General features: G+C 53.1%; 2 protein-coding genes and 1 non-coding gene across 3 annotated transcripts; all 3 read right to left on the reverse strand.

The window, feature by feature from the left end:
* Positions 1-280: 280 nt before the first annotated feature.
* On the reverse strand, positions 281-1,231 carry LOC128147335 (olfactory receptor 10K2-like). The gene has a single exon (XM_052799801.1). The coding sequence runs from the start codon at positions 1,229-1,231 to the stop codon at positions 281-283; it is 951 nt and encodes a 316-aa protein (XP_052655761.1).
* A 5,176-nt stretch (positions 1,232-6,407) lies between these two features.
* Positions 6,408-7,346, reverse strand: LOC128147104 (olfactory receptor 14C36-like). The gene has a single exon (XM_052799344.1). It carries the CDS (start codon positions 7,332-7,334, stop codon positions 6,408-6,410), a length of 927 nt encoding a protein of 308 aa, XP_052655304.1. The 5' UTR covers positions 7,335-7,346.
* A 4,303-nt stretch (positions 7,347-11,649) lies between these two features.
* On the reverse strand, positions 11,650-11,723 carry TRNAN-GUU (transfer RNA asparagine (anticodon GUU)). Its single transcript has one exon. It is a non-coding gene; the product is annotated as a tRNA-Asn (tRNA).
* Positions 11,724-14,150: the final 2,427 nt, after the last annotated feature.

The following is a 14,150-nucleotide window of genomic DNA, read 5'->3' on the forward strand; positions in this document are numbered from 1 at the left end:
GTGAAAAAGTTGTACCTAAGAAACTACTGTCACTGGAGTGAAACTGTGGGTTTCTAAATTTAAAAAAAAATTGTGTTTCACTGAAAGTCATGTTTCCAGTCTCACTGTGACTCGAATTTGTTGATTGTTAATGTCAGGTTCTTAGCAGCCATGATTAGCTGTCATGTCATTCCTGAAAGCTTCTCCGTGAGCAAAAAAGGATGTAGGGAAAAGGGGTGATGGTTTTTTGGAAGTTGTTGGCTGAAAATACCTGGTCAGGAAGCAGCTCATCTTAACCTCTTCACTGGAAAACTTTCTGAGATAGTATGTTTTTCCTGATTGCTTTTTGAAGAGCCATTTTGACATCCTTGTTCCTTAGGCTGTAAATCATAGGGTTGAGCAGGGGAGTGAGGATGGTATAAGTGACAGAGATCAATGCATCCTGATCCGACGAGTAGCTGGAGTCGGGTCTCAGGTAGATGAAGGAGGCACAGCCGTAATGAACAATCACTACTATCAGGTGAGCACTGCAGGTGGAGAAGGCTTTGTGCCTCCCTGCAGCTGAAGGGATCTGCAGGATGGCTAGGACAACAAAGAGGTATGAAATAAGGATCAGCATCAGTGGGATTGTAAGGACAGAGATACCCAGGGTGAAGATAATGGCCTCACTGAGGTTTGTGTGAGTAAAGGCCACTCGGAGGACAGGGGAGATGTCACAGAAGAAATGGTTGAGTTTCCTGGATGTATGGAAAGGCAAACAAAATATCAAGGGGGTAACCACCTGGGCAACCAGAAAGCCGCTCAGAGCAGAAGCAACCACCAGCTGAGCACACACTCGCCAAGTCATGATTCTGTTGTAGTGCAGGGGGTGGCAGATGGCAACGCAGCGGTCGTAGCCCATGGCTGCCAGGAGGAAAGAGTGGGAGCACCCCAAGAAAAGGAAGAAGTACATTTGTACAGCACAGCCTAGGAAGGAAATGGTTTTTCTCTCTGCTATCAAGTCTACCAGCATCTTGGGGACAATGACGAAGGTGTAGCAAGTCTCGGAAAATGACAAGACGCAAAGGAAAAAGTACATGGGTGTGTGAAGGCTCCGATCAGCCCATATGATAATCATTATAGTGGTATTCATGCTCAGAGTGACCAGGTACAGCGGCAAAAACACCACAAGAAGCAGCTTCTGCAGTTCCGCGAGGCTGGAGAAACCCAGGAAGATGAAGTCTGTGGCGAGGGTTTGGTTGTTGTTCCCCATGGAAATGAAAGGTTTTCTCCAGACATCAGGCAGCAAGAAAAACAGCACCCGGGTCACAGAAAGTACAAGGTGGCCTGCTGCTGTGACAAAGAGAATTTTTGCTCGAGTGTGCCTCACAAAACCCCTTTCCTGGCCTCTGTGCTTGCAGTGTTGGTTGTCCTCCTGGGACAACAACAGTGTTGTGCGTTGGCTTGGGACACGCAACGGCTGGTGGGCGCTGTGGGCAGTTCCTGGTCTTGCTGCAGCTCCCGAGAGCGCACAGGTAGCTCAAGGACACATGGCTCCTTCTCTGTGATCTGGGGAGCTCTGATGGCACAGTGGCTGGAGCTCACCTAGAAAGCACCGTCCCCTTTGGGGAAGTCCCATTTCTCATCTTCACAGTGGAGAAAGTGGCAACACCTACCTACGTGCAAGCACGCTGCAGGCAATCACTGCAAGGGCAGGAAAGTTACAGCCTGGAGATAGAGGGGTGGAGGAGGGTCTGTGAAGTCTTTCTTGTAAGCTGTGATTTTGGGAACGTGACTGAAAGACCTCCTGAGACCTGCAAGGAAGGAAACATCATTTCAGAGCCTCTCACTCATACAAGGGGTGTGTTAGCTCTCAGTGACATGTGAAAAGCTGTATAAGCTGAAGCGCTGGAGCTGCTGGCAATGCTGTGCTGAGTGGATGGAGAAGAAAAGCAGGTAAAACAGGGTTTGAGCAGCACAGCTAACTCCCACTGCAAACCCATGGCAATCCTTGACCCCAAGTCGGGGTTATTCCAGCAAGGGGAGCATGTGTAAACAGCTGCCGGTGCTGCAGTAGTTTCCAAGAGGAGACACGTGGAGAAGAGTCTTAGCTCTCCCCAGGAACGAGGGAACCATTTGCCCTGGGATAGTGGTGGACATAGATGGCATGTTTCCTTCCTCATACAAAGGGCAGTGATGCAAAGGGGTTTTGTATGAAGGCAACTCAGACCTTCTTCCTTCTGCAAGGGTTAATGCATGCCAGGACAGCAGGGCTGTGTGCAGGGTCCTGCTACAGGACCTCTCCCTCTCCTCCCCTCCAGTCCCCAGCACTGGAAAATAAGGATGCAGAAAGGAAAACTGTGGAGCCAGGGGAAAAATGAGCCAGAAACCATACCTGCACTGGCCAGAAGGATATTCAGGTGTGGAGCAGGCTTGCAGCCCTTGTGGCTGGAGGCATCACCAGCCTCTCTGATAGTCCTAGCCCTCCTGTCCCTTTGGGCAAGGGGACAGCAGCTACCAGCTCTTATGGAGGGGGCGGTGCATATTCATTAATCCACCTAAGGACTGCTGTGTCCACACCAGTGATAGGCATTGTTAAGTGGTTGCAATGGACATAATTAAGAGCTGATCTATTTCTCTTAGGCATGCCAAAAATACCATTGGCAATTCTCAGTAATGGATGTGTGCTGAACTCAAGACTCAAGGATTTTTCCTAAGCAATGACTAGGATCAATCAGGCACTTTTAGTTATTTCTTCCTTGCAGAGACTGAGGGAAAAAAAATATCTCTTCCTCTTCTGTTATCATTTACCGTTGCAGACAAAGTCCTCATCTGCCTTGGACTCAGTGGGCTTGCAGCACCCTCCACTGCTATCCTTTGCCCCTGCTGTGGGAAGGGACAGTCAGGCTCAGGCTTTTTTGGAGGGATGGGTTTTGTGGCTATACCCCAAATCTTATAAAAGAATAATCGAATCATAGAATATCCTGAGTTGCAAGGAAAGCATGAGGATCATTAAGTCCAACTCCCAACTCCACACAGGGCAACCTAAAGGTTAAACTACATATCCAAGAGCATTGTCCAAACACTTCTTGAACACCAACAGACTTGGGGCCATCATCACTTCCCTGGGGAGCTTGTTCCAGTGCTTGACCACCCTCTCAGTGAAGAACTTTTTTCCTAATATCCAGTCTGAACTTTCCCTGATGCAGTGTTAAGGCACTCCCTCGTGTCTTATCACTGGACACCAGAGAGAAGAAATCAGCACCTCTCTCTCCATCTCCCTCATGAGGAAGTTGTAGACAGCAATGAGGACACCCCTCAGTCTCCTCTTCTCTAATCTGAACAAACTTGGTATCCTCAGCCACTCGTCATAAGTCATGCCCTCTAGTCCTTTCACCATCTTTGTTGCCCTCCTTTGGACACATGCTAATATTTTTATACCCTTCTTATATTGTGGAGCCCAAAACTGCACGTAGGACTTGAGGTGAGGCCACACTGATGCTGAGTATAGGGGGACAATCACTTCTTTTGACTGCTTAGCTATACAGTGCTTAATGCACCCCAGGACATGGTTGGCCCTTTTGGCCACCAGGGCACATTGTTGACTTATATTGAGCTTACCATCCATCAAAAGCCCCGGATCCCTTTCTACAGGGATGCATTCCAGCCTCTTGTCCCCCAGACTATATGCACCTCCAGTATTACACCATTCCAGGTGCAGAATTGAGCATTTGCCCTTGTTGAATGTCATATGGTTGGTGATTGCCGAGCACTCTAATCTATCGAGATGTCTCTGTAAGGCCTCTCTACCACTGAGGGAATCAACGACTCTTCCTGCTTGCTGCCTCTCCTGGGATTGCAGAGTCCTCAATTCCTGTTGCACACTCGCATTTAGTGCTTTCCCTTTTTAAGACTACACTTTGGATGGTTTCTCATTTTGTGAAGCTCCCTGCTCACCCCTGGGCTCACACGGTCCCTGCAGAGCCCCTGAGCTCTCGCGGTTCCTCTCCAGAAGGATGAGTGTCTGCGATTAGCTCTAGAGCACGTGTGGCAGCTCAAGGCAGGTAACTATGAGACAATTGTCCACCTCTGTTTGCACTAGGCACTGACACCTGAGCCCTGGATCCAGACCTGGGTCCCCATCATATCACTCTAGGATGCTGAGCTCATCCTTCAGGCCACTGGGGAACCAAAGCCAAGCCAGAGGATCTTTTTGGGTGCTATTTATTCCCTGTATTCTTTGCATGATCTTTTGAATTATAGCCCGGTCTTCAGGACCTGCCCTGAAGATCTCTGCAGTGAGATGACATTTTTTAACGAGATAGTACTGGGGAGTCAGCTGTGACAATGTTGTAAACATACGCAACATGCTTCAAGGTCAGACACAACAGGTTTATGCATTAGCAGAGTTGGGATGAATCCAGACATTTCTCTATGAACATGAGGATCACATAGACAACAATAGCAATGAACACCAAGCAGAATGCAGAACTGACCTGAGATACCACGGGTGTCATGACTACACAGGGCTTAGCAAGTTATTACAGGTGAAAAATGGCTATGAAATCCATTTGCTCAGTGCCTCCTTGAGCTCCTTCTCCAAAGAGCAGAGAGCAGCTAATTCCAGCAGTGTGATTTGGCTTATCAGAGAAGGGGTACCAAAGAGAGGTGGAGATTCTTCCTCTGTTAACCCCTACTTCTTTTACTTTTCTTGGCTGGACACCTAGGCAGTGGCAGCCAGAGGTACATTTTCCCCTGTGTAGGTGTTGTGGTTTAACCCCAGCCAGCAACTAAGCACCACACAGCCACTCACTCACTCCCCCACCACCCAGAGGGATGGGGAGGGAATCGGGGAAAAAAAAGGTAAGACGAAAACAAAGGTAAGACTTGTGGGTTGAGATAAGAACAGTTTAATAGAACAGAAAGGAAGAAACTAATAATAACAATAATAAAATGACTATAATAATAAAAGGATTGGAATATGCAAGTGATGCACAATGCAATTGCTCCCCACCCGCCAACCGATGCCCAATTAGTCCCTAAGCGGTGATCCCCCCACCCCCACTCCCCCCAGTTTATATACTGGGCATGACGTCACATGGTATGGAATATCCCTTTGGCCAGCTGGGGTCAGCTGCCCTGGCTGCGTCCTGTGCCAACTTCTTGTGCCCCTCCAGCTTTCTCACTGGCTGGGCATGAGAAGCTGAAAACTCCTTGACTTTAGACTAAACGCTACTTTAGCAACAACTGAAAACATCAGTGTGTTATCAATATTCTTCTCATACTGAACCCAAACCACAACACTCTACCAGCTACTAGAAAGAAAATTAACTCTGTCCCAGCTGAAACCAGGACAGTAGGGCAGTGATTCAGCTGAGCCAAGGCAGATATCCTACCACTGGTTAGAAACCCTTGGCCTGGATGGGTATTCAACTCCCCCCACGCACCCCACAGGCCCACAGGAGCTGGGATTCCTCCTGCCACAGTTCAAGAGTGCACAAAAGAGGTGCTTGTATGTGAGCCCCTGGTCTGAATATCCTCTTTAATCAGTGGGGAGGGAGGGTGGCAGTTAGCTGCTTATGCTAAAGACCTGGAGGCTTTTGAGGTGCCGGGGTGGTCCAAGACATGTAGAAGTGTCTGCAAGCCCTGATGGAATGATTCTGAGGGACCCAAGTCCTTCTTGTGCATTAACACTACACGTGAGTGGGCCTCCGCTGCATAAGGGTGACATTAATCGTTCTCCAGCCTACCTTCGCCAAACTGCCAGGTCCCTGCTGCCTCCCCTGGGATTGCAGAGTTCTTCTTTCCCCAGGGATACCTCAGTTCCACACTTTACCTGTGGGTGTCTCCACCTTCGGTGATCTCTCAATTCGTGGGGCTCTACTCACTGCCTACTGGAGGCATGCACTGTCCCTGGAGATCCCTCAGGCTCTCCAGGCAGCTCCAGTTACCCTCGAGAATGATGTCGTCTGCCAAGTCAATAGGGGAGAACCCCAAGTATGAAACACAGTGACCAGTCATTGCCTCCACTGTCACCAGACACTGATGGGTGAGTCTGAAATCCCTTCCTCAGTTGCTAACGGGTAACAGCGTGACTGACAGGTTTCTGCTCCTGCAGCCATGCAGAATCCTGACCAACGTCCTTCTGGGGGTGCAATCGCTCATGCCTACTCCTGACACCAGCATTGGAAGAAAAGCCCATGGCACACAGGAGATCCCATTCTGTTAGATGCTATGAGGGATTCAACTCTGACCCAGTAGTCGACACCTTTATACCGGCTCCAGGTGACAGAGAGCAAGTTCACGCCTCAGTAGGAGAAAACAAACATTGCTGTAGTCACATTCTAAAGAGAAATTATAATGAGAAGAAGAAGAAGAAGAAGAAGGTCAAGACTTCTATGGGATAGCCTGCAAGACATTTCTGGAGAGAGATGGGAAGTTTATCACTACTACAAAGGTGTTGATGAAATCAGTTTCCTAATGGCATCCTTGAGCTCCCGGTTCCTCATGCTGTAGATGAGGGGGTTCACTGCTGGGGGCACCACGGAGTACAGATCTGCCATGACCAGGTCCAGGGATGGGGAAGAGATGGAGGGGGGCTTCAGGTAGGCAAACATGCCAGTGCTGAGAAAAAGAGAGACCACGGCCAGGTGAGGCAGGCACGTGGAAAAGGCTTTGTGGCGTCCCTGCTCAGAGGGGATCCTCAGCACAGCCCTGAAGATCTGCACATAGGACAGCACAATGAAAACAAAACAGCCCCAAAATACGAGAGCACTAACCACAAGAAGCCCAACTTCCCTGAGGTAGGAGTCTGAGCAGGAGAGCTTGAGGATCTGGGGAATTTCACAGAAGAACTGGTTCACGGCATTGCCTTGGCAGAGCAGCAGTGAAAATGTATTGGCAGTGTGCAGCACGGCATAGAGGAAACCACTGCCCCAGGCAGCTGCTGCCATGTTGGCACAAGCTCTGCTGCCCAGGAGGGTCCCATAGTGCAGGGGTTTGCAGATGGTAATGAAGCGGTCATAGGCCATGACAGTGAGGAGAGAAAACTCTGAGGACATCACAAAGACAAACAGAAAGACCTGGGCAGAACATCCTGCATAGGAAATGGCCCTGGTATCCAAAAGGGCATTGGCCATGGATTTGGGAAGAGTGGTGGAGATAGAGCCCAGGTCGAGGAGGGAGAGGTTGAGGAGGAAGAAGTACATGGGGGTGTGGAGGTGCTGGTCGCAGGCTACAGCGATGATGATGAGCCCATTGCCCAGGAGAGCAGCCAGGTAGATGCCCAGGAAGAGCCCAAAGTGCAAGAGCTGCAGCTCCCGCGTGTCTGCGAATGCCAGGAGGAGGAACTGGGTGATGGAGCTGCTGTTGGACATTTGCTGCCTTTGGGATTTGCGTGCCGTACCAGGAGAAAAATACATGGACAAGTCAATGCAGGCTTCTCTGAGGAAAACCTGTTCTGTTTCTCAGAGAAACCGCCCACATTGTTTCTGCCCTTCTCAAGAGGAACTTCATGCTGCTCCCCCCAGTCACAGAATCATAGAATCATTTAGGTTGGAAAAGATCCTTAAGATCACTGACTCCAACCGTAAACCTAACACTGCCAAGTCCATCAGTAAACCAGGTCCCTAAGCACCACATCTACACATCTTTTAAATACATCCAGGGATGGTGACTCAACTACTTCCCTGGTGAGCCTGCTCCAATGCTTGACAACACTTTCAGTGAATAAATTTTTCCTAATATCCAATCTAAACCTCCCCTGGTCCAACTTCAGGCTGTTTCCTCTTGTCCTATCACTTATTTCCTGGGAAAAGAGAATGACCCCCACCTTGCTACAACCTCCTTTCAGGTAGTTGTAGAGAGCGATAAGGTCTCCCCTCAGCATCCTCTTCTCCAGACTAAAAAATCCCAGTTCCCTCAGCTGATCCTCATAAGAATTGTTCTCTAGACCCTTCACCAGCTTCGTTGCCCTTCTCTGGACGCACTCCAGCACCGCAATGTCTTTCTTGTATTGAGGCACCCAAAACTCAACACAGTATTGGAGGTGTGGTCTCACCAGTGCCGAGTACAAAGGGACGGCAGTTCTGATTTTGTTCTGATTTACTCTGGCTGACTGTGCCATGAGGAGGAGGAGCCTCATCCGATGGGCTCCTCAGGAGTCAGACCCGCTCTACAGCAGCTGGCAGACAGAAGCAGCAAAAAGCCCCGTATTTCAAGGTGGTCACTGACAAGAGACACCCTGGGCTGAGTGCAGGAGCCTGGATGAAATGCCCCTGTGGGAACAGTCTCTACGTCCTGAAGGGAGAAATGACATTAGCACTTGGGCCACCTGCCTCTGGAAATGTGCCCTGGGAGGGATTTCCTTTTTCTGGTTTTACCCTTTTGAACAGAGGTGACCGGGTCTGAATGAGTCACCACTGGGACAGAACCTGCCTTCCAAACTATTGCCCTCCATCTGCCCTTCGGCTGCAGACGTGGTCACGACAGAGGGGCAGGGGGGACTATCACTACATGCACATCCTCACTCACCTGAGAGGCACCTGTCACAGGGGAAGGCTGCTCAGCATCTTCCTGCTCCGTGACTCTGTGATCTCCTTTCCCATTTCTCTCCTCTCCCCAACCCTCAGCAGCAGTGGGAAATTGAAAGTGGAAACTCAGGAAAGCTCTTTGTCTTTATAATAAATGCTGCATCGACAACTCTTGTGAAAACTCCCCTCAGAAATGTCCTAGGGCTGATCTGGATCTGTGAACAGACCTGATCCCTGCAGCACCCTCCCAACAGCAGAAGGACCCTGCCCTGCCGGGGGTTGCTCCTACCACCCACAGCTTCTCCCCAGAGTGCCGTGGGGAGCAGAGCCCCGGCACACAGAGCCCTGGGGTGCAGGGACCCTGCTCTGAAGGACAGCCCTGGGCACCCCTGGGTGCACGCCCGGCTTCACAGCCCTGCAGTCAACCCTGGGAAAAGGGACCTGTGATGCCCTGTCCCTCAGAGGCTGCAGCAGGGAAGCCCTGCTCTGCTGCACATCCTCCTCCACGCGAAAGAAACCCTGAGAGCCATCCTGCCAGATCCTATCTGCTCTGGGATGTGCCAGCTGTAGGAGACCCCTCCAGGAAACTCCGGTATATTGCCCTGCAGCCAGAGACTTACTGGGTTATGAGCTGTGGTGGTTTCTCTCAACAGCGGAGAGGGACTGATTCCTGCGGCAGAAATTGTCCTAACAGAGCGTGGTTGTCTGCGAGAGGCATCGACGTTCCCCTCTGGACACCGCCGTTCCTGTCCCGTAACAAAAAGGACACTCAGGCAGGGAGGGTTTGGCTTCCCCTTTGCAGAGCTGTTGTTCAGCTGAGGCAATGCAGGCATGTCATCCCCAGCTGGAAGAAGCAGGATTCAGCTCCCCCCATACACCCCACACAGCCAGAGGAGCTGGGATTCCTCTTGCTTCAATTCCGGGGGCACAAAAGCATTGCCTGCAGGTGAGCCCCTGCTCTGATTCTCTGGTCTTTGTACTGTGGGCACTCGATTGTTCACCCACAGACACTTGCTGATGACTGAGGGGCCAGGGTTTGTCCAAGACGTATGCAACCGTTTGCAAGCTCCGGTGGAAAATCTCTGAGAATACCCACATCCTTCCTGAGCGTCAGCTGAGGTCCGGAGGGGGAATGGGGATATCCTTGGCCATCCTGCATGACACCGGACCTGTACATTCAGGGCACCTGAATGCACCTTGTCACATATATCTCTGGAGCACACGGAGCTCTTGGGCTGACCAAGCACAGGGGCGCACCAGAAGGAGACCCGGGAGTGTCTCTCTCCACTGCATTTACTAGAGTACCAGTCATGGCAAAGTTAAGACACATCCACATCCCTGTGCTGAAGACACCTTATTTATTTTCATTTACTTAATGGCATTAAGAAAAAAGCCTCCAGTGCCACGCCAGGTGCCTAGAGTGCCAAATACACCTGCACTCAGCAGGCAAACACAGCACAGGACCTCCAGGGGAGCCGTGCCCTGGTGGAGCTGGTGTGGGGCAGGCACCCCAGGGCCTCCCAAAGGGGTCCGGTGCCTGTCTGCCATCGCCTGAACAGCAACACCATGCCACAGACGCAAGGTCCATCCCTTGGTGGTGCCGCAGGACAAGGAGGCAGGCCACAGCAGGGTGCCCAGCCCTGTGCTTGTGTTCTCCACCCTGGACTGTTCTCCTCTCTCTGAACCTCTCCTCCCATGCCTGATGGCGTGCAGAAGGAAGATGATGATGGTAATGTCCACAGTCACAGTGGGGACGGACCAGAAGGTGTCCACCTCCAAACACTTTCTCTGCAGCACTCTCTCCTTCCTGGAGTTTGTCCTACAAGGCCCACAGCCCTGCAGAGTTTCTGCAGAGTCACCAAACGCCTCTCTGGACACGGTGTCATTCCCCAGCCGCGCTTCTCTGGCCTTGCAGACAGCAGGGCAGTCTGTGGGCAGCTCAGTTCCTTGTTGCATGAACATCTGTCAAACACTCGAGCGTGTGAAGCAGCGTGGGGTCCTTGGGTCCCTGTTACTGTACCTGCCTGCAAGGAGTCTGTGCCCAGCCCCGGTGCCACGGCTGAGATGCTGCAGCCCAAACGTGCCCAGGCAGGAGGAGCTGGAGCCTCACAGCATTGTGAAGGTTTTGGATGAAATTAGACGTGGTGGGACAGCTTGCTCACCTGGGGTGCTGCAAAAGAGGGATAGAGGCTCTGCAGAAGAGAGTGCCAGGGAAGGTGAGCGTGGGGCTGGCCCTGTGTGAAGGGGCAGCTCAGATGTATGGAGCTCTTCCAGGATGGGTTAGCTTCTGTCACTGAGGATTAGAGGAAGCAGTAAGGGTGACATCATGCTGGCAGTTCTGAACCTCTCCATGCGGGTGAGGAAGCAGGAAAAGTCTTCTGTCAGCAGCCCAAGGAAGACTGCAGGTCAATGAGCCAGTTCCTGTTGGGGACTGTAATTGCCCTGGCATTCATGGACCGGGTCGAACAGGGTGCAAACAGTCTGGAGGATCTCGGGACAACTTCTTCAGACAGCTCCTAGGTGGGCCAGCAAGGGCCCTGGGTGCTTCACCTGGCTCCAGTACTGGCAAACAAGGAAGATGTGGACAGGGATGTGATAATCAGTGTCATCCTTGGCTGTAGTGACCATGAGATGGTGGGGTCCCAGATGCCGGGGGGGTGAGGAGAGCAAGTGGCGGAGCCTTGAGCTCCAGAGGAGAAGACTTTTCCTTAGGCAGGGGACTGATACTGGTGGGGTGTCCCAGGCCCTTGTGCCTGAAGGCAGGAGTCTGGAGAAGAACAGGCAGCAGTGGGTGGGGATCAAGTCAGGTGAAAGGCAGAACATTAAAGCCATTAAGTTTACTAAGAGTAGAGAAATGAGTCTTATGACCATCAAGAAGAAGAAATGTTTTTAGAGCACGCTACTGTTACTGTCTTTAGTGAAAGTAGAACTAAGGCAAATTATGTGGTGGGTTGAGCCCAGGTGGGAGCTAAGCCCTGCTCCCCAAGCTGGGCAGGCAAATCAGAATAAGGAACTGCTGCCATCAGTTTTCTTTCCCTCCTCTGGCTTTGCTGAGGGGACTGAAGAGCCTGTGTTTTTTTCTAGAGCCATAGGACGCTTTGGGTTGGAAGGGACCTTAAATGTTAGAAGGCTGTGGCATAGGCAAGCAAGAGGGGAGAGGCGTCCCTGGGTGGGCTCGAACCACCAACCTTTCGGTTAACAGCCGAACGCGCTAACCGATTGCGCCACAGAGACTCCCGAAGGGAGCTCCCTGGGGCTTCCCAACGGCAGGCAGATGTTTGGCCATTGCCAGGGAAGCGGAGCTTCCTCACGCATAATGGTGACTTGGGAAGAGAAACACCACAACCCTCACTGCCCACCCTTCATCTAGGTCTTTCAGGCCTAGAGCCACCTCTGCCCTCCACCGAGGCACCCGGAGTAACCCCCTTGGAGGAGCTCTACATGTCTGCGGTGGGGACGTCCGTCCATGAGAGATCTTCAGCAGAAGGTCCCCTTCCATCCCATAGTGACCTGGGAAGCCAAGTCACCAGAGGCAGGGCTTGCCCTAGTCTTGCTTGCAGACCTTGGGCTTAGACAGCTCTCTCCAAACTCCTTGTTTCAGTATCATCCCTCTCTCTGCGTCTGCCCTCTTGATTCAGCTAAGGATGTCATTCTCCAGCCTGAGGAGCGAAAAGGGTCGACCACAACTCTCCTCCCTCCTCTGCCAGGCCCAGCCTTGGAAACCAGCTAGCAGCGTCGTGGGCAATAACAAGGGGTGGGAAGTTTAGGCAAGGGGTACGGGGAGGCATGGCCCTGGTGAAGGCTGGGGCCTGAGACAGCATTCCCAGAAACAGTCATGGACATCCCTCCCCACTCCTTCTCCTCCCTCCACCCCCCGGACTAGTCAGGCAGCCCCAGCTCCAGCTGTGCTCCTCTGGCTCCAGCTGTGCTCTGCCCCTCACCCTTCACCTTGAGGTGCAATGGGTGAGGAAGCCCCCGTGCGTCCCAGAGCCTTCGGCCCTTGGATGAGCAGACTTCCCCTCAGCCCTCCTTCCTTGCTGGAAGGCCCCCACCCATCTCTGCTCCCTGGGGCGCAGCACGATGGGGCCAGACCATGGCGGGAAGGCAGGGAAATCTGCCGGCCATTGCGGGGACACCCCAAGTGAGGTGGGGTTTGTCCTGGCCTCTGGAGGGATTTCTGCCTGAAGTTTTGAGAGCAGCAACAGGGACAGCCACATCGCAGTGAGTCGCCCATGGTGCCTGTTCTGCTCCCAGAGCAGGGAACGTCCCACAGCCCAAGCTCTGGGTCCCAGCACCACAAAAGCTTGGCCCCCTCCCAGCCCTCCATGCACAGGCAGAGCCTGGGGACCCCTCACCTCCCACGGAGGTGGGCTGGCACAGTGGGACGGTGCAGCCTGGCCATGCCCTGGGGGACCACGGCTGTAGGAGTAGGGCCGTGCTGGCCTGGGGCTCCTGGGGGCACTGTGCCCCTGTGGGAGCTGGTCCTCACCTCCTGACCAGTGTCACAAGCTTCCCACCAGCCCCTCGCCTGGCCCAGACCTTGCTCCTCTCCCACGAGTGGGGCAGGAGGGGGCTGCTGGGGGAACCGGGCTGTCAAGAGTTAGGCTTGTACTTGCTCAGAGGAGAGTATGCTCTCTAAATAGCCTGTCTTCAGCAGCTGCCGTGGTTGCTCTTGATGTTGTCCCTGCTAATACAACAGGCTGGCAGGCAGAGCTCAGCCCCTTTGAGCTACTGCCTACGGGAGCCTTCCCACTCCACAGTTTCATCTGTTTGCCTGGCCTGGCCTGACATGAGAAGCCTCCCCCAAAGACATTTATCTCCAGGGACTCCACTCTGCAGCAACCTCTCTCCCTGTCTCTCTGGCTTCTCGGTCCTTTGCTTTCTTTCATGAAATACAGCTGAACCAATGCGTCCGACCCGTGCGAGCAGCAAGTCAGCGGCGGGGAACCAGGAGTTAGCAGCAGGTCTGAGCAGCTCTGTGCGGTTGGGAGGAGGCTCAGGCCATGTGAGGGCACTGCAAAGCCTGACGTGCAGGGGGCCAGGGCTCCCGCGTGCCTGGACCCGACCCCCTGCAGCGGTAGGGCAAGATGGGTTCCCTCCGAGCCCCCCTCCTACAAATGCCTGCCGTTGGAGAACGTCCAGCTCAGTCGCTTGCCCTGTGCCTGGCACACTCAGCTCCCAGGACTGCCGGAGCCCTCGGCACTGCAGGTGCCTAAAGGAAACTCCTGGCCCCAGCACCAGGCCTGGTGGCCGGCGTAGCCCACCTTCTTCTCCCATGGGGCAGCACAGGTGGGGAGGGCTGTCAGTCTCCTCCCTTGAGGCGGTGCTGCCTCGGATTGGTCCCCTCGGCTGTCACTGTGCCCTGGTTTGGGGCCCGCCCTTCCCTCAGGGCGGCCTCTGACTGGCCCCAGGCCTCAGGCTGCCCAGGTGCACCTGAGGTGATGCTCTCTGTGATTGGCCACCTGCTGCGGTGTGCTGCCCGCCCTCCCCTGAGGCGATGTTTCCTCCGATTGGCTGCATGAGATTGCTCCCTTGCTCCTCCCATCCCGTGATGGGGCAGGCGGCTTATCAGTCACCGGTGTGCTTTGCTATTGCCAGCTCTGATTGGTGGAGCTGGCATGCCCCGCCTCCAACCAACACCGCCCCCCCCCCAGCACTGTG

The sequence above is a fragment of the Harpia harpyja genome, chromosome 10 (assembly GCF_026419915.1).
Source record: "Harpia harpyja isolate bHarHar1 chromosome 10, bHarHar1 primary haplotype, whole genome shotgun sequence".
In the NCBI taxonomy this organism is placed as follows: Eukaryota; Metazoa; Chordata; class Aves; order Accipitriformes; family Accipitridae; genus Harpia; species Harpia harpyja.

Coding starts and splice junctions, on each gene's coding strand:
- LOC128147335 (XM_052799801.1), bottom strand. CDS start 1,231: ATGGGGAACAACAACCAAACCCTCGCCACAGACTTCATCTTCCTGGGT.
- LOC128147104 (XM_052799344.1), bottom strand. CDS start 7,334: ATGTCCAACAGCAGCTCCATCACCCAGTTCCTCCTCCTGGCATTCGCA.